Genomic DNA, 27774 nt, shown 5'->3' with positions numbered 1-27774 from the left:
TGATATACTACTTTCTTTGGCTGCAACACATCAGCTATCATCAACAGTACTCCTCCTCCTGTTCTATCTTCTCTATCCTCCCTGAAAATACTGTACCCATCACATTCAATTCCAGTGACCACATCTTCTGCTGACAGCCAAGTTTCACTAATGCCTACAACTTTTGGTGAGATTTCACTGACTAATGCCAAAAATTCTTCTCTCTTATTTCGAATGCTTCTAGCATTGGTATACAAAAATTGCAGATTCCCTCTAGATCTTGTACCAGCTTTAGAACTGATATATGAGTCACTAACTACCGTAGTCCTATGCCGATTTTTATCCCCTCTCTTCTGCAATTTATTCAGCCTATAAGGATCAATAAATATACAATCAGTGCTAAAGTTTCTCTCTCTTACACTCAACCTTTTCAATATTAGTTTCCCTGCCCAATAACTTCAACCTGTTCAGAAAACAATAACTTCTTCAATTGCTTATGTCCTTCCATGTTAAGATGCAGTCCATCTCTAGCATACAACTGCCTTTTTCCTTCAAACACACTCCAAATATCAACAAACTCCAGACCTCTTTTTCTGCACATTCTTGCAATCATATTATTCATTATCATTGCTCGTCTACTTAACTCGTAATTGTCAAAACGAGGCAGCACACACACTATTCTCCCATTGACACTTTTCCTCTTCACAATATCTAATAATGTTCTTAAATCTTTTCCTACCCGATTTATACTACCTCTCAGGTCATTCGTACCCACCATAACTATCATCTTGTCTGCTTCATGCCCTCTCTTTATTGCTAAAGCCACTCTTTCTATTGTCCCATCAGCCAAGCACTCCTCATGCATACCACTCTCCATACCCTTAATCATAGAATCACCATATATTTTACCACTCTTAACTTCATTCAAGTCCACACTCATGGACTCATTCTCTACACTATTCAGCATGACTCTCCCAGCTTCATTACTCAACTCTCTATTACTTACCCCCCCACTCTCACTACATCTCATTTCTTCTAGGCCACTTGTGGTTTTATTATGTTGACTCCCAATCACTCCCATACTATTTATTACTGAATCATTCACCAAAGACTCACCCATATGTAATCCTGTTCTAGTTACTTCAGCTAAAGTAATCTCTATAGTCCTAATTTCTCTGTTTAACACATTAAACTCAGCTTTAACTTCCAGTATCTCCTTACCGATCACTTCCACTTCCTCATGAAGAAGATGAAGGTCATTTTTCATTTTCATAAACTCCCGCCGAAGTTCTTCCGCTACGGTCCCGATGTCAGCTTCCATTCCTAAACGCTCCAGCCTATCCCGACACTTCTCACATACGTCGACATTTTCGTTCTTCTCATTTTGCCAGGCCGACCACAGATCCTTCACATTTTTCGGTGCATACATATAGCAGTTTCCGCAACGCATCCATTGCGAAAAATCTAACGCTGAGCCAGCCTTTCGTGTAGTAGTAGAAGTCCTGCGCGCCGCTGACGTACGTTTCTTGTTGGACGCCATCTTTACACGTTGATATAGTGAAACAAACGGCAGTGAAAACACAATATATACAACACAGTTCTAAACAATAATACCACTGAAGGACACTTGTTTCTAACCGATGCACAATTGCAGCACAATTTGTGACAAAAAAGCCACACTATATTTAACTTTAAAAACACGTTTTCTAGACTAGCTAAACTCGACCCCCACATTTACCAAGGACATTATAGTTCATCAGGTATTACAAAGTCACATTTATCTAAAATGAATGGCATATGGAGTGCACTACCTTATTACAAGAGGTAAAAGAACCTGTAACACACTATTGCTGGATGTATGTGAAGATCAGGAAAGATGAAACCTATTGATATTTTTCTTGAAAAGCTGGAGGTTGTAATTGTGAATTCTTTGTAAGGCTACTACTCTTGAGAGCAAAGGCAGATGAATAAAAGAGGAAGTAAGAAGTAGGTACAGTATATTTGCAGTTGAACTGTAAAGGGATATTTAGCAATTGCTGCTCATGTTTTAATTGGCTCACCGGAAAGTGAAGCAGTGATGTATGCCATTTGGGTCAAGCAGTAGAGATGGAAGCACCTGTAGAAGAAACAGAGCTGAAATAGATCATCTTTAAAATAGTACCTGAAGTGAGTTAGTGAAAGAAGGATAATCCATCAACTGATTCACTCTTCTGGATATCTCATTAGTTGCTGGATGGGTTAAAAATATTATCTTGATCAGAAAATGTCTAGTTTTCTTAGAGGATGATTGATGGGATTTGTCTACTCCAGGAAAGGCTAGAGGTAAATGTCAAACCAAATCTGATTTCTTGTGAATGCTGTCATTGTAACTTTTGAATTGTTAACTCTTAAAGGATAGTTCCATTTTTTTAAATGGAACTAACATTTATGAATATGAATACCAGGGTGGAAAGAATTGCATATTATCAATTTATTAGCCTAAGGCAGAGGCTAAAAGAACCAACACTGAGTAACCCTTTAGTGTTGTTCGGGTGTATGGAGTAAGTTTCTGTAAACATTTTGCAACAAAGAGGGAAAATGAAGTATTTATTATTGTTATTCATGCAAAAAATTTTTAAATGCTTCATTTTCCATCTTTGTTTGTTGCAAAATGTTTACAGAAACTTACTCGTACATCAGAACAACAGCTAGAGGGTTACTCGGTGTTGGTTCTTTTAGCTTCTGCCTTAGTCTAACAAATTGATGATATGCATTTCTGACCACTCTGGTATTCATATCCAGTCATCATATGTTGAAATTGTAAATAACGTTTTCCTCCTTTTTACAAATCTAGACTGGATGCCCTCTTTTGGTTTTGGACCAATGTTTCATTAATCTGTCTCTTCATCCTTTTGGTTTGTAATTTCTTTATTTCCCTGGTATTTCATATGTTCATTCTAGATGTTCTTTCCATTAAATTGCACATTTTCTGTGGTTTCTATTATTGCTTTAGCTCTTCCAGTATGTCTTCATTTTTCTTTATATCTAGTCTCATATAACTTGCTGTTCTTCTCATATATACCTCATATAACTCATACATGCTGCAGTGATTCTTTTATTTTTTTCCCTTCTCTTATTATCCATGCTTCACATTTTGTATAATAATGTTATATTTAATAAAGCATACATTCTTAGTTGGCTTTTTTTAATAACTTGCTCAGCAAGTCTATTTTCACTGTAACTGTTTATTTTCACTGTAACTTATTTATCAAACAAAATTGACTTATTCAATTATTTTGTTTGCATTTTTTACTTTGGGTGGGTATTTTTCTTTGAATGCCATGGTTCTTGACAGTTTTTTATAGATTGTTCTCAGTCATATATCACTGTAATAAAATTGTTTATATTTGGATTTCTTGTTGGTTTTTCTCCAGTCTTTGATTATTTCATTCACATATATTAATGTTCATTATTTACTCGGTAGAACTGTATATAAAAAAGGAAATTAAATGACTTTAAACCGAGAATGACAAGTTTATTGTTAAGATACAACTAATTTCGTTGAAATACAACTTCTTCAGGTATCATAGGCAAAGAATAAAATAAAAAATAACAGACACATGAAAAAATACATTAACAGATCTAGTATAAAACACACAAGTACATTTAAAAAATGCACTTGTGTGTTTTTTGTCACACAGACAGATACCTTCATGCTTCTTCCCATCACTACCCTCCACAAAAATTTGGTATTATTTCAACCCTGGCACATTGTGCCAGATCTTTATTAACAGATGAAACAGAAATTGAATATGAACTCAATTTTCTTAAAAGGTCTTTCATTAACAATGGATTCTCTCTTAAAAAGATTAATAAATTTCTCTCTGTTCACTGCTCAACTGCTCTTGAAGATTCTTCTCCACCAAGAGATTTTATTTCGTTACCATACATCAGCTCTCTCTCCCCGAAACTGAAACAAAATTTCTGAAACAAAAATGCTTCAGAAATTCAACATTAGAACTTGCTTCACTACGTTCCCTAAACTTCGCTCCATACTAAGCAGACCTAAAATCAATATAGAACATCAAAGAGACATTTCTTACAACAGAACCAGAGCCAGCACTCTCTCTCTCTAGCCACGTTCTCTTCTCCATCAACTCGGATAAAGGCCGCCAACACCTTGTTGACTGGCAAAAAACCTCTAATATCCATATGTGCTATGATGAACTGGAAAGAAGAATAATCGAATCTAGAGAAATATCGCTTGATTCGTCTCATATTAATAACAGCTTTAACTATAATATTTCTGATGCACACATTACCACTGTCCAATACTGGCGCACTAATACCAGCTCACGCATGTAGTCAGCTTCAGTTGGAACTCTAGCATGCATTCCTTTTTTTAAATGTACTTGTGTGTTTTATACTAGATCTGATTATGTATTTTTTCATGTGTCTGTTATTTTTTCTTTTATTCTTTGCCTATGATACCTGAAGTTGTATTTCAACGAAACTAGTCATATCTTAACAATAAACTTGTCATTCTTGGTATAAAGTCAGTTAATTTTCTTTTTATATATATATATATATATATATATATATATATATATATATATATATACTGGGCGATCCAAAAGTAACAGAAAAAGTAAAAATTCAATAATCCAAAAAGTATAGACAGACAATGCGGTTTTCACAGAAAGACATGGGATTTTTTTTAATAATGAAAAATTTTATTACCAGAATAGTTACGTTTGTCACCAACAGGTGGCACTTCACTTGTGTCAGTAGTTTGTGCAGTAGCGCAGCACAGTTCAAAACGCAGCTAGGATTACAAATGTTCAATGTGACGGCCATCATTCATGAGAATGAACATCGGACGTAGCACGACACCCTGCACAGCATCGAAGAGGGTTTCAACTGTAATTCCTGTCACATGATGGTGAATAGCTTCTTTCAACGTGGCCAATGACGTCGGCCGACCTCTGTACACCTGTGACTTCAAGTAGCCCCATAACCAAAAGTCACAAGGTGTAAGGTCTGGAGATCTTGGTGGCCATTCGTGTGGGAAAGAGTGACAGAGGACATGGTCATCACCAAATGTCGATCACAGCAGGTGTTGGATAGGACCTGTGATGTGTGGAGGTGCTCCATCCTGCATGAATGTTACACTATGGAGCACTTGCCTCTCTTGCAAGGAGGGAATGATGTTTTCTCTTAAAAGCACTGCATAATGCAGTGTTGTGACAGAAACAGTTTGAAATGTACCGCTGTTGACTCCCTCAAAGAAAATGGGGCCTATAATTAATGACACAGTGAACATACACCATGCTGTCACCTTTGGCTGATGCAAAGGGGTTTCCACAATCGCATGTGGGTTCTCTCTCGCCCAGATGCGACAGTTGTGCACATTTACACTTCCATTAAGCAAAAAAGTGTGCATCAGTCCACAGGACATTTGGCAGCCAGTCTGCATTGTTTTCCATCTGTTGAAAAGCCCAATTTGCAAATTCATGACGTTTCTCGAAATCGGTTGGTTTCAGTTCCTGTACGTGTTGGATTTTGTAAGGATACCTCTTGAGGATGATCCTGAGTGATCACCACACAGTCCCGTATGAAATGCCAGTTCGTCTTGGAATTTCACGTGCACTGCATTCCCCATGTGTGGAAGTTGCCGATTGTGTGTCGGTCTCGTGTTCAACCCCGTGCACAACCGCAATAGTTTTTTGGGTCTCCTGCTTCTTGCACGTGCTTCCAAACTGCCAGTGTCCTCAAACCTTTTCAACATAGCTATCAGTGAGGAACAAGACATCGGTCCCTTTCCACTTCTAATACCCCGCATCAAATGATAGGTGCGCAAAGCCACACTTGCACATTCGGAGTTCTGATAATAGAGCTTAACTAAAAGTGCTTTATCTCGTAACGATAACATGCCTCACCTTGGCAGAACATTTACCTTCAGCAATAAACGTTAAATGCTGAAAGTTTAACTTCAGTATTCACTACATCTGAAATTTGCGTACCTCACGGTTTAAATAGTGACAGGTAGCAGCTCCGGGACCGCTACAGCGCCACCTGTTGGTGATAAATGTAATTATTCTGGCAATAAAATTTTTCATTAATAAAAAAAATCCAATATCTTTCTGTGCATTTCTGTGAAAACTGCATCGTGCTGCTGTCTATACTTTTCGAATTATTGAATTTTTACTTTTTCTGTGACTTTTAGATCACCCAGTATGTATATTCTTAATAATATTGGAGATGGGTAACATCCTTTTTGTTAGAATCCCATCGCTTCATATGTTTGGTTCTGTTCCTCATTATTTCTCCTATAAAATGTAGAGCAATTCAGGTAGAGAGGCTTATACATTCGCTATTCATTACTGTATTTTTTAAGGAAATTACAATGTAGATTAATTATAATAAATTTAATATTTCCAATATTTTGGTAAAGTCAAATTGCCATTATCAGGGAACACAGTATATGTGCACGCAGACACTAATTTGGTAAATGAGGCTGAAGCATGGTATCCAAAGTTAAGCCTAAGTCTTAAATAGTACTCCCAGTAGTACTATTTATTTAAATCAGAGTGAGTGTTTTCTAAGTTTGGAGCAGTTTAATGCAACCAGACTTGTTGAGGTTTGGGCAGTTTAAGGCAAGTCCTGTGGTACTAATGTACTATAGGTTTACAACTATTTATGGATGGGAGTCACTTCTGAAAAAAAAAAAAGTATTGGATTTCAGCAAAAATTGATGAGGCTATGGATTTTGGGATAATTGTTGAGAGGTGAAGTTAAGAGGATATAATCCAAAAATGAACAGTATAGCTGAAACAATTACTTGATGTTTAAGAACATACTAACAAGTAGATGTTATCTCTCGATATACAGAAATTTTCTTTCTGTAAATCTATTGATATACAGAAAGAAAATTGAGGCTATATACAGAGAGATGTTTTAGATATCATCTCCCTGGAGGCCAGTGACCAAGTCGGTGACAGGGCTGGAATGCTTATTGGGATAAATTGAAGCTATGTTGGTTAAAAGTTTAGTTGATAGGTAGGAAAAAGGTAACATGATAGAAACCGGTAAGTTACTAAAGAGGTTTTATAAGTTTGATTCAGAAGAAAGTTTTCAGTGTGTGACATCTCTGAAGGCTGTGGAATTGGTAAAAGTGTGAGGACTAAGTTTTTTTTAAGTGGATAATGACTAGAATGGATTGCCAGAGCTTGTCTCGTGAGTGCTTTGTTAGTTAATCAAGTTTAAGGAATGGTATTAGACGTGTTATGTGACTATTGGTTAGTTTGACCTCCTGAGATGAGTCTTTAGATTCTCCAGAGATAAAATAATAAATGGAGAATTTTTAAGAGGTATGGCTTTTCAGTAATAAGTTTGATCCCTTCTCCCCTTCATGTTCTACACACATCACTTCACCATTCCAAGATTGATCTATGATGGAGAAATAACTGGTGCAAGAAATAATTTTAACTTGCTCTGTAAAAGGTAAAAATGTTCTATATGTGTCCTTGATAAGAGATGGATAGTAACCTTGTTGGTTTAGCTGCAGCCATGCTGTGTGGGCTGAATATAGGACCAAAATACTGTATGTATGGCATATGTAAAACAAATAAATAGATAATATCAATTCTTGTAATATACAGCATTGAAGGAAAAAAAAATTTTTAAAGATCACTTTCATTAAAAATTTTGAGAATTATTACACATTAAGAGAACTGGATTGACATTTTTACTTGACTGGCCAGGATGATTATTGCTGTGTGATAGTAGAACATTGGGTCTAACTGCTATCATAAAATGTATTACTTTTTTTTTTTTAGTAATAAATGCCAACCTCCTGTGGCATTGCTGTTTGATTCTACTGTTCCTATAAAATTTACCAAAATCATTTCACAACTTGAAATTGTCTTGTAGGTTAATAATGTCATGTATATTATTGTTTGCAAATGATATGCTAAGGTTGTTTCTGTTCGTTTTTCTTGTTCTTGTGTTTACTTTGATTTATTTATTTGCAGTTGGCTGTGGAAATGAGCTGAGGCTTCAAGCAGAACGATTAGGTAAGCTGTTTATTTTTATGTATGTGCTCATAATGCATATTAAAATGTTGAGATACAGTACTTACATTGAGTCTTATTAAAAATTCAATTATTGAATTTAAGTGTCAATAAGGACTTAGGAAAACTTTGTTGTTTTTGTGTATGTGACTCCCGCCAATGAAATGTTGTAAACCTATAGCATATTAGTACTGTGGGTGGGATAAAAGGTTTTATTTATATATAATTTTACACATTCCAGAAATGCTTCTGTAGACACCCAATGCAGTACCTTTTCAAGCCACATCAAGTTTCCAGCAAGCAAGGTGGTGGTCTCCCACTGAAGAAGAAATTCATCTTCGCCTAGAGATAGTTACACATAACTAACTAAACTAGCAGTATATACTATTCACTGCAATAGCATATGTTATGCTGGGCTGGAAAAATAAACTACATATACTAATTGCATTAAGCAATTGTAATTCTTAGTTTCACCAAAGCTTTAGAATGGTTTTAATCATACAGACTTTTCTGCAAAATTTAAACACCTTTCATCTTATATATTTTGTTTTTATATCCATAATATTCTTGTGCTTTCCACAGCTTTTTCAAAATTTCGATTCCCTTCTCCTATTAATACAGTTTCTGATTTTTAGTTATACAAATTCTCGCTGAACATAGAAATTAAATCTCTCTTATTATACTTCTTGGTGAAGGTTGTGTAAGGTTCCAACTCCCTTACACATAGTTCTGCAGTGAGTGTAACAGGTGTTTACATGAAGGCACCTCTTACAAATTGTTATTAAAAAGCTAGTGTGAGACAAATACCAGCATAATTGGAGACATGACAGCATGAAATTGTATGTTTAGTATCTAGATTGCCAATTTATCCATCCCTTAGCCAATCATGGTATTGATGTATAGTAGGTTTGTATACAGTTTTTGAGGATGGGATCCACATTAAAAAAATAAAACACAAACTGTTATAATTTTAATATAATAAAACTACTTTTGCAAAATAAATGAATTCATTTCACAGAAAATGGGTTGCTAAAATTGGCATTATAAATTTTACTGGAGGTTTTTCTCCCCATTTTTCAAGAATAATTAGGTTTTCATGCTGTGAATTGGGAGATCAGATTTTACTTAATTTATTTTGCCATCAATTTATATATGTGCTACCAGAAGCCATATCAACGTCATCAGCATAGAACAAGCCATGTTATTGCTTTCACTTTCACAGTCCATTCTATGATTATAAGAAAATCATAGAAAAATCATGTAAAGACACTACAGAATTTTTGGTGTTTATGAGGTAGTTGATTTTCATGCATAGTGTGAAAAAAAAAGTCCTCTGCTTATTAAAGGCTTGATAAGGTTTGAAGGAGTTCCATGTTTTGTCAATATATTAGGGTTCCTTAAGACACACACAATATGTCTCCTCCTCACTTGCAAAGTGATCTCCCAAGCATTCCTTCTTTTCAAAGTCTTTATTCCATTCTCCTTACCCACACATAAAATTCTTGGACCGAGCCCATTATGCCTCTTTGATATTTCTTTGCATTTCATTTTTATGTAACTCTTGCCTTGTACTCATTTTAATAGTTTTGCTGACCTACCTGCCTTGTTTATGTACATGTCCTCAGATACCATCATTAAATTTTGCACCTAAATCAAGAGTCCCTTCTGTGACATGATGTATCAGATAAAATCTCTGAATAACAATATAAATTTCTTTTTTCTTCTCTTATACTATTTGTTACTTTCATTGTATGTCACTATATTTAAAATTGTCCATAATGAAGACCTTGTACCTATGAATCTAAGCTAAACTTCTTTGTCATCTGAAATAATTGTTTAGAGAAACATCCAGCAGTGTACTTTGTCATGTTAGTCTTTAACTATACATCCCACAACTTTCTTTCCCAGGTTACTACATCCTCTGCTATTGAAAATCAATACTTCTTCCATATTCTGTATTGATGAGATCCTTTACACGATAACCACAGTAATTAACTTTAATGAAAGTACAGATATTTCATACTGAAAATAACAGTACATCATCAGTGCGTAGAAACAAGCAAATCAAAGAACAGGAATACAAGGTACATATTACTGTTCTTTGATTTGTTTGTTTCTACACACTTTTGGCGTACTGTTATTTTCAGTATGAAATATCTGCACTTTCATTAAAGTTAATTACTGTGGTTATTGTGTAATTTGTTGTTTTTATCTAACTTCTATTATCCAATTAAACAGTTCATTGGTAGAGCTAATTATTGTTGTCGGTCTTTAGTCATCACTGGATCAGTTTATAATAATTTGTTGACTAGGACAGGAAAATAATTCATGGATGTATAGGATAGGGGAAGAAGTATATTGTTCTTAATCTTGAGAAGTTATATTAGGTCAATTTTTTGAGAAAATAAGATGGATTTAGTTACATTTAAAAAGCTTTTTTCACCATACTAGTATGTAGTTGAGAAGATAGTAGCAAATAACCTTAGTGTGCCTGCTTAGTTGCTTACGGATAATCAACAAATTTTTAGATATGGTAAGGCAAGTGACCTTATTTTAATTTTCTGTTTTCACCATCTATTGGAATGGTTTCAGCATTGTAACAGTTCCATAATAGTTAATGATTTTTTTTTAATTTTTTTAAAGAAAATGTGTAATTGCATAAAGCATTTTAAATTAGAAATGCCATTATTTCTTCTTTGTCTTGGTAGCAATATATCATTATTTCTTGATATATATGTATGCACAGGAATATAATAATAGTTTTTATTAGTAGTAGTAGTAACTTCCAGTCAACAATTGTTTTCCAAATTATCTGTTATTTGTCAGTTTCATCAGATTTTATATCTTGTAAGAGTTAAGTGATAACTTAGGATGTACAAAAGAAAATTTGTAAAACTTTGTTTAGTAAGATCTCTGGAAAAATCCAATGTTTTGGATAATTAAGAAGAATAATCCTTCTACACATTTATTTATTTATTTATTTTTTTATTGCTCCCAGACTTGAGGTTGCAGAACCTACTGCAGATTTTTCCATTTCCATAGGCTGACTATTGTATTCACTCTTCTGGTCCAAACAGTCTGAGCGAGTCACAGAAATAATCCTTACTGATATGACGACTTCATTCCCCATTCTACCCAAAATTCTGTCCATTTTCCAAGCACTGATTCAACAGAATATGTATCGTAGTATTTGAAGGAGAAGGAGAAACACTCAGCTTTATTACAGGTGGCTTGTGACAAGAACTCCATACTCAGACTATGCTGAAGTGCAGAATAAATGCAAGACAGCCATGACTCCTACTCACCTATTCTTCCACTTGTCTCTAGTCCATATGGCACCACTTGAAGATAAAGCTGACCCCCCCCCCCCCAGCCTAGTTAACCAATGCAAATACCACAAAATTGGCACCATATGTTTCCTGTCGTTTTCAGCCAAAAAACAACATTGGAAGAATACTAAACAACTCAGACACTAAAGTCTTCTGGTCCCACTGGCATCTCTCTAATTATATTCCAAACATCCAGAGCTAACACTTTTCCTTTATCCTCTGTACTCTGGTGGTACTTATCCCAGTGCATGCATATATATCCAACTGATTTCTTAACCCTTCAGAGATCGTGGTCGAAAAAATTGCAGCATAGGTCGCGTGTATCTGAGAGATACATTCAGTACTAGTATGTGCTAAAATGCGATAAAACTTAAAAAAAAAAAACACTGCAAATATAATACATGGTGGTTTATTTATTTTCAGTTACAATCTAGAAATTATTGAACAAAGGAAAAAAACAACTAAACCAATACTATACTGACATTGGAGTTTGCAGTATCTCTCAGATACAATTTACTATCAAATATCGCTTTCACATTCGACTATCATTCTCATCATCGGACTCGAGTAACAAAATCACTGAATCTCTTCAACATCTGATGGATTATCCAATCGATATATTTTTCCAGCCATTTTCAATGGTAAATACATAAATAAAAAAACTAAACCAACACTATACTGACATCGGAGGTTGCGGTCTCTCTCAGATACAATTTACTATGAAATATCACAAACCTTTACATAACACGTGTTAAACCAAAACTAACTGCATAAACAATGTGGAATATCACTCGTAATATATGCATGTGCAGCTACTCATGACCTCCAAGCTATACACTGGATATGTGTAAGAATATTTATATTAAACAATTTGTTTGTATCTATCAGATCAGCCGCGACCTCTGCAGGGTTACAAAAAAAAGTCTTTCAAGTTTTCTTTGACTACTGACCAATAAACATCACCTCAATCCTTTCCAATATCATTAGTTAAATTCTCCGGTACCTAAAGGTTCATCACTTAATCGCTTACCTCAGAATCCACCAGTATGGATTCTGTCTATCTAGACAGGCTTCATCACCCATCACCGGATGCTTGCCATGGAAAAGTTCAAAGAAATGTGTGCTAATCACTCATGACATTTTCAGAACTTTTGAGTTTTGCATGAAAGCCTGCTAAGCAAATTGTTTTCCTTTCTGGTTGTCCACTTCTCATGGTAGCACCCTATCTGTGAGCTGTGCTACCCATTCAGCAGTGCCTTCGGACTCTATTCTATCATCTATCTTCTTGCACCTCTACATAAACAACCTACTTTCAATCATCACTAATCCTATCCACAGCTTTGCTGATATTAGCTTACACCATTCTTCTAACTCATTCTCCAAACCATTCCGTGCTCACACAGCCCAAGCTTCAAGATCTGCAACGGTAAACGGTACCATCAAATCTTCGATGGGAACAAGGATAACTTGGTCAGCTTCAGTATTATCAAAATGCCTGATAATACTGATATTATCACAGCATTAATACAGTATTATCAAAATGCCTACATTTTTCTTGCAAAGGGAGAAGTCTCAGCTTACTTTCCTTACCCTCAGTAATACATAAATTGCCAGATTTGATCAACCCTTCCCATGGATTGACATTTATCATTATCCTCTCCTGTCATAAACATATAACACCAATACTGCTTCAACCTCAACAAACCAAGATTTTCTTTTCCACTGAAAATGTTATTTTTCACTCACCCTACTACTAACTATACAAATCCCAAATCCACTTATTCTTAGAACACTGTTCACATATTTGGGGTAGTGTGCCTAAAAATTCTTGATGCTGTTCAGAAGACAGCAGTTTGGCTCATAGATCATTGCCTCTTTCAGACTCATTTCAATCTCTTACCTTCTTTGGATACTTTCACAGTCACTGCTACAGTGAACTGGCACCATCTTTCCTCCATTTACTGTCAGGTCTGTTAAAACAAAAGAGGCAGCTGTCTAAAACCCCATTTCAGTATAATCACAAACACATCAAAGCTGCTTTTCATTTATTTTCTATCTTTGTTCTTTGGGATAGCCTTCCTCAATGTTTCCCAAGAACAACCTCCAACTCTTCAAAAAAAAAAAAGAAAAAAAAGAAAAAAGTCAATAGGTTTCTTCTTTCTCAGTCTTCACATACACACCACACATGGCATTTGCGTGCTATAGGGTTCTTCTACCTCTTGTGTGTGGAATAAATATAGGTAACTCTTGTTATATGCAGGGGTTGTGTTGGCAACAATTGCATCATAATGTTGAAAACACAAAATGGGAGTCTTATAGCATAACAGAGGTTGCATTCCCAAATGTTTGATTCCGATCTTTCAAGATTACTTTAATCAAAAACATTTATTTTTCATACATATTAATGCATGAGAGTAGTAAGTAAAATATTCAGTACATATAAAACGAACGAATAAACCAATAGGAAAAAGAAAACTAGAATGTTTTTTAAAGAGAGCAGGTCATTGTAGGCCTAAATCCATGAAAAGTATGATGATGATGATAAAACAAATAACTATTAAAGTAGTTCTTTATTTTTGAGATTAATACATCTTGCAACTGTCTTGAAATATATTTGCTGAAAATCTGTGATATTATCCAGCTGTTTTTATTCACTCTCCAAACAGGCTATTTTGTCTTTATGTATATCTTTTGGTGATTGTAGGTTGTCTGAGTGGTACACCATGAGGAGTGTGATGTCTTGTTTTGTAGTCTCCAGAAACATTGCCTCTTAAAGGCAACTTGACAGTCTTTGGTAGCTGTAAATCCTGGCATTTTCTTCTCTTCGATGGATGTGTAGGTACAACGGTGTGTATACTTCCAAAACAGGCCAGTTTCATCCAAGTTACATACCTGCTTCGGTGTAAAACCTCTTCCTCCAATCTTTGCTCTAAATAGATCATGAAATTCTTCCAAGGTAATGGGATCTGCAGCTCCAGTCATGTTGAGATTGTGGGACATAACTACTTATAGGGGTAAAGCTGCCCACAACTTGCAACAAAAGGTGTTAGTTGCTTTCAGCTTTTCTCAGATCTTCATATTTACAGATAGAGACAATACCACATAGTCCAAAAAGGCAGGACAGACACAAGATGGACATAGAGCACAGCATTGGGATGGAGGCGGGAAACTAGACGCATATGTGAAATCTTCATGACCTTGGATCAGTGATAATCATTATGTACCTAGAATTGAAACTGCATATATACAAAAAATGTGGATAACAAAAGCATGTATAAGGAGCGGTGTCATCAACGTACCCATTTAGATTGGGTGCACTGTCATGTGGCTTATGCCAATTTGTTTGACTGTACGATTGCATTTTTATTGCTGTATAAAAATTTTAAGAGTGCATAGTGCATCAATGCTCATCTTAATTGGCTCAATGCAATTAATTGTTGCAGCTTACTTTCCTTACCCGCACTAATACGTAAATTGCCAGATTCGATCAACCCTTCCCATTGGATAATTTTGAATACTTTATCAATTAATATAATTTTAAATATGGAAAGCATAAAGGTCAAATGAACAATAGCTGTGCTCATGCCATTTATGTAATAATAATTATCATATGATGATACAGTGGCCGTGAGTCCCCTTTAGAGGAAGGTACGGCAACATCTCGGTCCCCCCCAAATTTTATCCGGGCTTGGAACCGGCATAACTGATGAATCAGGCATATGGCTGGGTCAGTGTTCCTGACTGTAATCCATTTGAGTTCACGGAACCAGTTTACCTGCTTGTGGGATGAAAAACCCCAGATCCTTAAGCTCCGCATTGTCGATGGGAATCGAACCTAGGACACTACTTCCTCAGGCATATGGTTGCGAAGCGCAAAGCCACTAGGCTAACTGCAGACTGCCATTTATGTGAGAAGCACAAAGGGTTTCTACTTTGTGGTGAGATTAGATTATCATTGGCAAATGATAGTGAGACATGGAGAATTTGAATTTTGATACGATTTTTAAGTATAATATACATAGAAAATGGAAAAAGTAATCACTTGGAAAATTATTATTTTTCCTGATTAAACCAAAGAAAGGCTGATATAACTTGTTTTGCTTATTTATACACAAGGTCCAACCTTCTTCGAATATAATCATACAATCCGCAAAAGCTCTGGCAAAAAACAGGACATTCAGTAGATTGCCAACACTCTTTCCCATTATAAGTATGGACAAAAAACTTATACATGTCAGTTCACACTTCACACATGCAAAATAGATGAAATTCAAAAAGCAACAGTTCGTAACAAATGACAATGTTCTATTGGATTGGTTGACACAATAACCAAACCAATTAGTGGCTGCATGGCATGATGCAGCCACTGATTTCTGGGTGCTGTTGTTTCAGCACACACCCTGCTTCGTCTTCTGGGGTGGTTTAAAACCACTGGAATGCTAAAAATTGACCCGCTGTGCCATCTGTACATCTTTTCAAAGGTGTCCTTATTTTTGACTGCACAACAGGGCTATTATCGTAAATGTTTATGCATCGAAAAGTGCCTCTTCATGAAGTATTAGTATATTGTTTAATTTTAGGAATCAAGAAGTATAATATTAGTGATATTGCCATTTTCACCACACACCTAGTACACCCTGAATATATGCACCTGATAATGAGAGTTACCTGCAAATGTGTGTGTGACCAAGTTTATAAGGCAGAACACATAAGATGCCATTTATTTTAATTGACAACACGTTTCATCCTAATTGCACAGGATTTCTTCAGGTGTTAACATACAAACTAGTACACAAAACAGTAAGGATTAACCAAGGTGACACTATTATGCAGTTATAGAAGAAACTGATCTTATTTTAAATAGTTCTAATTGTATATTGCATATACAATTATTGCATTATATAATATTGCATTGTTCGTGTGTGTATGAACAATAAGTTAATGGACACCATAGTGTGTGGAATAAACAACCATGGCACCCGCCTTAATAAGATGTAGGACCTCTTTTCGCTGCAATGAACTACAGCAATCCTATACTTTCCCCAAGCATACGATAGCGATCAATGGAAATTTTGGACCATTCTTCTTGTAGGCATGTAATGGGGTCCTGGACTGTTGTGTTAAGCCCTTAAGACATGGTGCATTGTCTTACTGAAAAAGAACGACTAGTTCTGTAAAAATGCCACAAAGTAGGAAGCATTACATTGTCCAGAATGTTCAGATACCTTTTGGAGTTCAGTGTTCATGGCATAACAGAAGTCTAAGGCCAAACCAGAAATCTAAATCCTCTCCACTACTTCATCCCCAAGAAACCCAGGGGCCCAGACTTGAGCACAGTAATGCAGATGCAGGCATATCAAGGCCTTATAAAGAGGAATGACAACTTCCATATCTCTACTTGTTAACATGTTCTTCAATAGCCAAGTAATCTTATGGGCTACCTTAGCAATGTCCTGTAAACTTTAACTCTGTCTATTACCACCCCTAAATCTCTAGCTTCATCTGTTTCCTGGAGTACTGTGCCAGCAGTGTGATACACGGCTTATAATCTATTTATCCAAAATGCACAACTTTGTTTTTTGACGTTAAACTGACATTTTTGCCCATACTGACAGCCCATTTAAATCATCCTGTAAGCACTCCACATTGCATTGATTAACTATTACTGTACGTAATTTTGCATCATCAGCAAACAATTGAATATTTACTTTCAGGTTATTTCCTATATCATTTATGTAAAAATTAAACAGCTATGGTCCCAGCACTGAACCTTACAACACACTACTAGTCACCTGTTATTGCCTCGATTCTGTCCCTCCATATACTATTTTTTGATATCTGTCCAGCAGCCACCCTCCTATCCATTTAATCAGTGTCATATCCATCCCCAATTGTTCTCATTTCTGTAACAGAATTCCATGTGGTATTCTGTCAAATGCCTTTGCAAAATCATTGTGTAGCCATTTCCTTTATCCAAAGCAGATGTTACTAAATTATAAAAAGTTAGTAAATTATTAAGGCATGACCTGACCCTTCACAAAGCCATGTTGATCATATTTTTATCTACCATTCTTGAATTCTCTTTTTTGCCAATTTTCTAGTACTTTTACCACCACGCCTAAGATACTAATTGGTCTATAATTTGCTACAGTAGCCTTAGAACCTCCCTTGTGCAGTGGAATTATTTTGCCCTCTTTCCACTCCCTTGGAACTCTACCTGAGAATTAAATTAAACTGTGTAGTCAAAAGCATTGTCAGTTCCCTTGCACATTTTCACAAAACTGTAGCTGATGTCCCATCTAATCCCATAGCTGTATTTACATCGAGAGTCTACAATATTCTAAGAACCTTCAATTCATCCACTACTGTTCCCACATTTATGTTTGTCACATAGGTTAAAGCAGTAACTTCACTAGGATGATATACCCTTACAAAGTGGTCACTCAGTAATTCAACTATTTTCCACTTCTGTCTCCTCGTGATCATTACTCATTAAGGTTAATCTTTCATACTCATTCTTCCTCTTACTTGCCACATAACGAAAGCACTGTTTGAGATTTACTTTGTCTTGCTTGGCTAGATTCTTCTCATAATCTGATTTTGCCTTCTTTGCTATGCTGGTCACATTTCTTGCCTGAGCCTTGTTAATGCTCATAAGTTTGTTGGTCACCTTTCTCTTTATATACCCTGCACAGCATTTCCTTCTTCTTCAGTTCATGCTCAATGATGTTATTCATCCATCTAACTCCTACTCGATTAACCCTTCTTACCCTAGGCTTACAATTTAACACTGCTTCCTCTAGATGACCCTTGACTATATCTCATGCAATACTAACATCCTTACCCTGCAGTGTTTTATGCCATGGTACAGATTTAAGCTTCTTTCTAAGCATGTCATAATCACCTGCCTTGTAGTTCCACAAATACTCCTTCTTAATAGAAATTCCTCAATTTTTACAATCTCCCAAGTCGAGACTGCATGGTCACTTTCGCCAATTGGAAGCAATGTTATCACCTTGGTTATGAACAACCCTTCTGATCCTATGACCATGTTCAATACTCTCCTCCCCTTAGTCTCCCATCACATGCTGCCTTAAGTAATTATCTCTCAGCAGGTGTATAAATTCTATTTCCTTCCTGCCATGTGATCTTTCTTCCTTCCAGTCTATATCAACAACATAGTTGTTGATATAGACTGGAAGGAAGTCTATCGTAAGAAATAAGTCTATCGTAATAATCACTCAACCTGTACTCATTGTATTAATTTGGCAATGCATGTCTTCCAGATCATCTGTGGAACTCCCTGGCCTATTGCAACAACTACAACAAATGAAATCAAAATACTAAACCCTTTATTCAATCCCTGTAACTACATCATCTACGGTTAGCCAAGTCTCACAATCTCTAATAATTTAGTGTTTGGCTGATATCTCCCTTATTTCAAATAAATATATTCATTTGGCCCTCCCACCATACAACAGCTTTGCTTGTTATATTTTCTATTTCCATATTTGCTATCTTGAACAAAAAAAAATTAAAAAAAAACCTGTCTGAATAACTGAAATATACCACTTGTTCTGTAGGTCTTTTATTAAGAATGGAGTTAGTTTTTCGTGTTTGTCTGTTTTTCATACTTATCCTCTTTACCCCCCTACAAAGCATAGGGCCTCACTCATTACTCTCCATTAGACTGTTCATTGCTTTGGTCTTAATCTTGTTGCAGGATTTAACTAGCAGTTTAATTTTTGCTTAAATTTCTCTTCTCCAGTATCTTGGAATGTCACCCTTCTGCTTCCCTGTTGGTTTTTCTCCGTGGTTGTCTTGGCTATATCCTTATCTGGGTTTCTGATTGTGTAGCCTATCCACTTCCATTTTCTTTTTTATTATTTCTGTTTTCATAGCAGATTGATTTGTTTTGTTCCATAAAGTCTTGTGTGAATTTCTCTTTGGACAGTATATTTCTATTATCTTCCTAAGATAATTTTTGCCGTCAGTTAAGTTTTTATGTTTTTTGTAGGTCTTCCTCACACCTATAAGTCTCATCTTTACTAATAAAGAGCTTACACATAATCCAGATATTCATAGCATGTTTCCTGATTATATTTCTTCGCAGCATAGGTGTTTCATATATTTACTGTCTTTAAAAAGATAGTTAATATCGCAAGTAATTATATCCTGTATTCTTGTGACCTTCCAGTTACTTTTCTTGTTTTAGATTTGAATTTACAATTACGTATCCCCTCCCTACATCAGTTACTGACTCAGTCAGTAACTGATGTAGGAAGGCTATATATATATAGCCATATGCTTCCTGAGGAATAACCCACTCTTTTAAAATTTTTGCTAATTACTTGCAAAGATCAATTGAAGTTAAGTTTGTGCCAGATTTCTCGAATGTTTATGCCCCCCTCCCCCCATGAAAAGAAGGGAAAAAACCACATTGGACTAAAACAAAGGAGAGGAACGCTTCCACAGGCTGCATCATCTGATTTCAAACGAATCTAGAATCAGTTTGGTTCCGATGTTGTCCGGTGTAGCTGAGAAATTCAGTCCAATGCGATGAAGATGTAAAGAAGTGAGGGGATGGAGGATAAAAAAGCAGTCACTGCTACAGATAGTTTCGTTCATGTGCAACCAATTATTCCTCACCTGTTTAACTACTTCATTCTAAATAATAATAATAATAAAACACCTTAACCTTATGTGAACGAAATGCTAAGAAAATGGGAGGTTGGCTGCAATTTACAAGCAGCTACTTAGCTGACAGTTTTAATTAAGTGTAAACTGCCTTCTGAAATTCTGGTAGTAGTACCAGAATAGCAGCTGCTTAAATAGTAGCCTTCTTCAAATTTAGGCTGTTTTTTTTTTTAAATCGATGAGATTTTTCAAGGTATTACATAATAGCAATTTACGTTAGTTCATAAGTTTGTATCAGAATTTGGTTTTAAACTAGTTAAAAGATTTAGTAAAAAAAAAAAAAGTACATTTATGAAAATTATTCTCATTCTCTCTGAAGAAATCTAAGAAAAGTATAAAAAAACTCTGGAGGAAAGGATACTGTTTTGACTTTATACATTTCCGGTTTATGGAATAGACTTGCTGCTTTCGCCAGGGAATCAGGGCGAACAGCGAAGCGTCAGCTACTGGAACACACCTCAACTCAACATTAAGGTTCAAGATCAGTACTATCACCATAGGAAGCCTGAACGGCCAAGAAATGGAGCTGGCTGAGGAATTGGATCAGTACCACATCGATATAATAGGGGTGAACTGAAACAAAACAAAAAAACAACAATAAGAAAAAACTGGTGAGATCTGTCTAAGCAATAAATACAATTCAGGTAAATAACAATCAGAGAAAAAGAATGAGTAGCTATAGTTCAACACTAAATACACGGCTAATCTTGAATGGCAGGCAATATCAAGCAGAGTGATGTGGGCAAATATTAAAATGGGGAACTGGACAATGAGACTTATTTTTTGTGTGTATGGTCCCACAGAAGGTAGAAATGGAGGAATATTTTTGAGGCTTGAGAGAAAGCAACTGACAATGAAAAAAAAAAAGTTGGTCCTTGTTGGAGATCTAAATAGCAAAATAGGAAATGATTGTTCAGACATACAGAAATATTTTGGGAAAATTTGGAGAAAAGAGCAAAGATGATAATAATGGCAAATACCTGTTGGATTTCTGACTGGTTATTACTAACACAATGTTCCAACATAAAAATGCGCATACATTCACATGGAGAGAAGAGGCAAGGAATAAGAAACATCTCATTGACTATGTTATTGTTGATAGTAATGCTTTCTCACTGGTGCAGGACACAAGAGTGTACAGAAGATTTGAAATTGAAAGTGATCACTATTTGGTCTTGGGTAGGATAAAATTGAATTTCATATTGAAAAGAATAACATATGAGAAAGTTTTAAAGCAAATAAAAGTTGAGCAGCTCTCAGATGTGAACTGCAGACTAAAATACACAAACATTATACAAGAAAAAAATGAAAGAGTTTCAGAAACGGAAACCAAACATTGGAGATTCAGTGGCAAGCCCTGAAGAAAACATTGATCGATTCAGCCAGAGAGGCATGTGGTGAAGTTGTCTGCAAGGATAGAAAAATCAGAACTGAATTGTGGACACAGGAAATTAAAGAGGCAGTGGAGGAAAAGAAAAAAGGGATATCGAAAGTTCCTGGGGAATAACTCAGTTTGTGCTCTTAGAGAATACAGAGGCAAATGTAAGAAAGCTAAACACTATGTAAAACTAGTTAAACAAGACTTTGGCTAGAACATAGAAAATAAATATCAGGAAGCTGTTGAAAAAGCTCAGAAATTGCAGAAAGAGTGCTGTAAAAGGAATTAGAGATGATAAAGGTGACACGAAAACTAGAGAAAAATATATCCTTGATGTTTGGAGTATTAACTTCGAAAAATTGCTAAATGAAACAGGCAGTGGCAGCACAGTGGTAAAAACACATTCAACAGGCATGCAATCAGGAATACATATCCATACTTGAAGTAGAAAAAGCCATCAAAATCCTGAAATGTGGAAAGGCAGCAAAAGTATTTGATATTAGACCTGAAATGCTCTCAAGTATGGAGATATAAAAGTCTTGCAGTGGCTGCACTGCATAGTTCAGAAAGCCTGGACAGAGGGATGAATTCCAGTTGATTGGAGTAGAGTTCTCATTACTATATACAAAATGAATGTGAGAATTACATAGGTATTTCCCTATTGAGTAGGATTTATGCAAATATACTTCAGAAACAGTTAAGAAGGAATGTGGAAGGAAAGGTTGGTGAAGACAAGTTGGATTCAGGTGAAATAGAGGCTGTCAGGATCAGATTTTCACTTTACGATGAACAGTTGAAAAATCGTGGGAATATAACAAAGATCATATTTAAGTTTTGTAGACCTGCAAAAGGCATATGACAAGGTACCAAGAGGAAAGCTATTCAAAACTGCTACTGCTGATTTAGAGTTTGAATAAAGACAAAGTATTGCTTGATATAATGCCCCATTGACACCATTATATCAAGCAATACTTTGTCTTTATTCAAACTGTAAATCAGCAGTTAGAAGTGAAGTACAGGAAGATGGTTTAATATTAAATCTGGTGTCAGACAAGTATGTACATTATCTCCTCTGTTATTCATTATCTATATGGATCACATTATGATGGAAAGCGGTATTAAGCCTGATATCAAAATTGGAGATATTAATCTCGGCTCTTTACTTTATGTAGACGATGCTACACTTTTAAATAAATTTAGTACAAGACTGCAAGATTCCCTGACTAAATTGAATAACTGATGTAATAAATTTGGTATGAAAATCAGCAATAACTAGACAAAGACAACTCCATCATGAATGGAGAACCTATAGAACAAGTAAAACATTCAGCTACTTAGGCACAGTTTTTAGTGAAGATGGTAAATTAAATAATGGAAATAGACAAACAGAATCAACAAAGCTGGTATGGTAGGAGTCAACTGAATAAATTTATATGGAGTAAAAGAGAAATTAGTCAAAACACTAAATTAGTTGTATACAAGACAGTGTTCAAACCAATTTTAACTTATGGATCTGAGAGTTGGGTTAGAAATAAAACACTTCACCAAGGACTAGAGACCACAGATATGATAGTCCTGTTTGTTAGCATCCAGGAATGCGTTAGCAGAGCTAATCTCAGATGGTATGGTCACTTAAACAGAATGGGAGATGGAAGATTAGCAAAACAAGTGTTCTCTGCCAGATCAAGATATATATAGTGGATTGATACAGTAAAAAGTGCCTTTAGAAGATAGAAATATAAGATCTGATAATGTTGGAGTCTTGAGAGGCAACAAAATGATTTTTTTAGGAAAATTGTAGATAGGAAGTCAGTAATGATGGAAGTTCTTCGTATAGTACTATCATAATATCCTTTACCCCCTCTGATGGTATATGTCAGGAATTTGATGATGATGGAATAGACTTGTAAGTCGCAATGAGAAACAGTATCTAACACGATCTTTGCTTCAAAGTAGCTTTTTCTTGTGAAAATAATTTTCTGGTCACTGTGTATAATACACATGGCTCACTTTTCAGTCATCGATAACTATAGTAAGAGATGATCAAATGCACAATTACAGCAATAATCGTGTTACTGCCGCTGCATGTTTTCCATCATAGTTCATTCAACAGTTTTCTCCATATTCATGGTACTGATAGGGTACTAATAAAAATCTATTTTCGATGGGATTACGATTTAAATAATTCTCGACTTGATTTCCCTAAGGCAGTGCAGTTCTCTTAGTTTCTATTTGTTGGTCATTTTTGCTAATTCAGAAGAAATCAGCAGCCTACCATTTCATACGGATGTTTTGGAAATAGTCTATACAACACTGACTCAAAGCTTTCTATTCCCCTTTTGCTTTTAACAAATTGACTGCAAAATAATTCCAAAGGCCAGGTTACTTACGTGACCCTACTGAATTACAGTACTGAACTATGCTCAAATTCAGAAGAAAGACTGAAAAGAGAATGCATGCAATTAAACTACAGTATAACGAAACACTAGGTAAATAGTATTAGCAATTTCAAGTGCACAATATCGTAAGATGTGCAATATTAAGTAAATCTAGTCAGATAAATGTCTTAAGTCTGTTTCATACTATCTAATAATTTAGATATTATTTTGCAGTTTATATTCAAAGGGATACAAAATCTTGTGTTTGCAGTTGTTTTTAAAATTACTGATGCACCAATTAGAAGGTGATCGCGTATATAAAGCACATTCAGTCATCGACTTACGACTATTCGTACTTATTACAGCTATCCTATTAACACGTTCACTGAATGGCACATCACTCTTGCACCCAATGCTCCAAAATGTTATTGATGACTTCAAAGCATATTATTTAAGAAATACTTCTGTCCAGAATATTGCTGATAGCGAGGATGAGAACTGTCTCGTAGACTTTTGTAAGGGGTGTAAAATCTTGCATACAATGTCTTGCAGTGTATGAATGGCATTTGGAAGAAGCTGCTGAAAATATATGTTCATATGTTCACAGGATTCGACAAAGGTTGACGCGAGACTGCTGAAGAGATAGTGCTGTTAGCTAAAAAGTTAGTCTGCGATGAAAATGCAGAGCATTAGTTGGAAAGTGTGGAAGTATTTTCAAACTGAGTCCTTAAAGAGCTAGAAGCATAGAAAGTTGAAGAGGGGAAAAAAAGAACTAGAAGAGAATGCAAAGTTTCCACAAACGTTTACAGAGAAAAAAACTGGCAGAGGCATTTTCTTCTATTATAAAGTAGTTCAGCTGTTTGAGGAAATGGAGAGAGAGAGAGAGATGTAGCAAAGTATGCAGAATGATGCAAGATGCAATTACTTGCTACAGAGAAATTTATGTGGATAAGAAAAGGAACCGTCTGCACGGTTAGCCTAGTGTCTTTGCGCTTCACAACCATATGTCCTAGGTTTGATTCCCATCAACGACATGAGGAGCTTAAGGATCCTCCTCAGCCATAGCCAAGTTAGCTGGTCTTGGGCGTGGACAGCAGGGTTTTTTCTCCCAGTTTATCTGGTGTTTTTCATCTTGCAAACAGGCAAACCGATCTGAGGACATGGATTACAGTCAGGAATACTGACCCAGGTATAGGTCTGATTCGTCAGCTTATGCCGGTTCCGGAGCCCGGATAAAATTTGGGGGGACTAGATGGTACCATGAACTCCCGTTAAAAAGGGGAAACGCAGTATCATCACACGGAATTTATTTATCTTCCTAAGACATCTATTTATGTTTTCACTTATGTTGGTGATTTTCATGTCCTATTTATTACAGTAATTCAGTTTAGTTGAAAAATCTGAAACCATGCACTGATCTTTTTCCTGAAGGATATCAGAAAGATCCTCAATAGTTCTGATGCTAATAAACTCCTTAATCTGGATAGTATTCCTCCAGTTGTGCTTAAAACATATTATCCAGAATTAACACTTATCCTGTATTGCCTATAAGCTTTTATACTTACTTGGCATTCACAGCATGGTAACAAGCCTTTATCGAAATGGCAAACTACGTTTCCATTCCAGGAGGAAGGGGGGGGGGGAATATGATTGAGACATAAGCTAGTCAGGGGTTGATATCAGGTTGACATGGAAGAGATTTTTCATAGAATGGGGGGGGGGTAGAATGAGGCCATCACTGGAAACTGTATAAGGGGGGTGTGAGCAGAGGAGTGGTTGATGAGTGGGATGCATTGCATAAGTGTGTTGTGAATGTAGACACATTGAATCAGTTTAAAGCATGATTGGATGTGCATTGTGTGCAATAGTGTGTACCTCCCACGATGAGTCTCCGACTCCATGGAGATCAGATGTTAATAATAATAATAATGATTCCTACTCCCCCTCCCATCTCTACTTTTAAAAGTAAGGAAGAAAGTAAAATGCCGAGCTGCTTTACTACCACAAGTCTGGCATTAAAGCCTTCTTTGATCATTTTATAGTACCCCTCCTGTTTGAAATGTTAAAATAAAAAAATTTAAGAAAATTTTATACTGAATTACTATAAACTACCATTACAACAATAAATTTAGAGTAGTTCCAACTTATGAAATATCACTTAATTGAGAAATCATGCAACAGTGTCTTTGCATACTGTTTATTTGATACATACTGTTAGCAACTGATGAAAGTTCATTCCCATAAAAAGGGATATCTGTGAAGGGGAGAGAAATAGTATAAAATATGCAGATATCATATTGTTTACAGATGAGAAGTTCAACGAAATTTATGATGGAAGCCTGCATAAAAACAGCATAGACTGATGCAACACAGTAAAACCAAAACAATAAAAATAGGAAGAGACAAATGAGCACTTATCTGTAAATCTTATAACCATTTCGTTGCCTAAGCTTGAGTTATCTTGAGCAGTTTAAAAATGGCATCCTTGCTGAGTTCAAATATACTCGAGCACACTTTCACATCTAAAAATTCTCTGCCAAAACAACTTTTTAACACATCCGAATTTCGCAAGTGTGAAACCTAAAAACTTCATGAAATTGTTAGGAAAGAGAAAGTAAGGCCGATCAACCAATAATGAAGCTTCATTGTGTAATAGAACATCATAAGAATAACACAAAGCTGTTGACAGGTCAGGCATAACGAGTAGTTTGGCCAAATATTTGTGTGGGGAACTTGAAGTAGCACAGCTGTTTTCACCTCCTGTTCATAACAGTTCTGAATTCTCAGACAAGCTAGAAATCCAGCAGGTACTTAATATGTTATTAGTCATGCCTTTTTTTCTAAGATTTTTCTCATAATATTTCTATAAGCTTGTTTCATTTCCCTCTCTAATGTTTAAGTGTCCAACAAAAACCAGTCTTCTTCTTTCTTAATATCAGTTACTTTCTCATATGATTCAAGGAATCACTCACCATTATCTTTATTGGACCTGTTAGTATGATTTTTCAATTTTTTGTTTTGAAAAGAAAATTATATCACCATTCTTTCTCCTGTCTGAGTGTCTGCACTCCACATACTCTTAATCTATACTCATAATCTACATTCCATAATCCCGATATCATCTTTGTAACTGATTGTGGTCTTTCCACAGCTTCTTTATCCCCTCCAAACCGGGCTACTGTGCACAGTAGCCCGGTGTGGTCATATCAAGGTCTTGTAAAGATCCAAAATCACTTCCATATTTCTTAGTTATCAAGATAGATCTTGGCAAATGCAAGATCAACATTGGTGTATGTAACATTGAACTACTGTATCTGCTTTTGATATAGCCTGCATTCAGTGAAATTATTTGTCCACATTCTTTATTTTATATACACTAACAGTGAAATGCTTTTGGGGTACCTTTAGTCTGCACAGTCCATTTACTTTCATGCTCCAACTTAGCTTTCTGTACAATGCTTTTTTTTTTTTTTTTTTTTTTCACTGCACTATATATACAGATTTCCTAACCCCTCTCACTTTTATTCTCATGATATTCCTTCCACATCATCTTATGGAGTTCTTACTTAATCATCATCATCAAATTCCTGCCACGTACCCTCAAGAGGTGTACAGGATATGATAATACTACATGAAGAAAAATTTACATCATTACTAACTTCCTATCTACAATTTTCTTCTAAATCAGTCTGTTACTTGGCAAGACTCCAACATTATCAGATCTTATATTTCTATCATCTAAGGCACATTGTATCGTATCATTCCACCTATCTATTGGTCTTTCTCTCGGTCGTTTTCCTGCCAAACTGGCAGAGAACACTTGTTTTGCTAATCTTTCCTTGCCCATTCTGTTTAAGTGACCATACCACCTGAGATTAGCTCTGCTAATGCATTCCTGGATGCTGACAATGTCAAGTTCTTTCCTAATATCCTCGTTTTTAATATGATATTGCCATTAATGC

The 27774-nt window shown here is 35.7% G+C and overlaps 1 protein-coding gene across 2 annotated transcripts in view; it reads left to right on the top strand.

Annotated features, from left to right (window-relative positions):
- The window catches only part of LOC150094564 (glucocorticoid-induced transcript 1 protein-like), a 380983-nt gene that overhangs the window by 130409 nt on the left and 222800 nt on the right, over positions 1–27774 (top strand). For both annotated transcript variants that reach the window (XM_090411946.1, XM_090411945.1), the window contains exon 2: positions 7992–8033. In XM_090411946.1, coding sequence (XP_090268072.1) covers positions 7992–8033 — 42 coding nt within the window. The remainder of the gene's footprint in view (positions 1–7991; positions 8034–27774) is intronic.

This window comes from Typopeltis vanoorti, chromosome 22 (assembly GCF_054136105.1).
Source record: "Typopeltis vanoorti isolate ZY-2024b chromosome 22, IOZ_Tvanoo_1.0, whole genome shotgun sequence".
Classification (NCBI taxonomy): domain Eukaryota; kingdom Metazoa; phylum Arthropoda; class Arachnida; order Uropygi; family Thelyphonidae; genus Typopeltis; species Typopeltis vanoorti.
The sequence above is the reverse complement of the archived record's forward strand: the minus strand, read 5'-3'. Positions and strand labels throughout refer to the sequence as shown.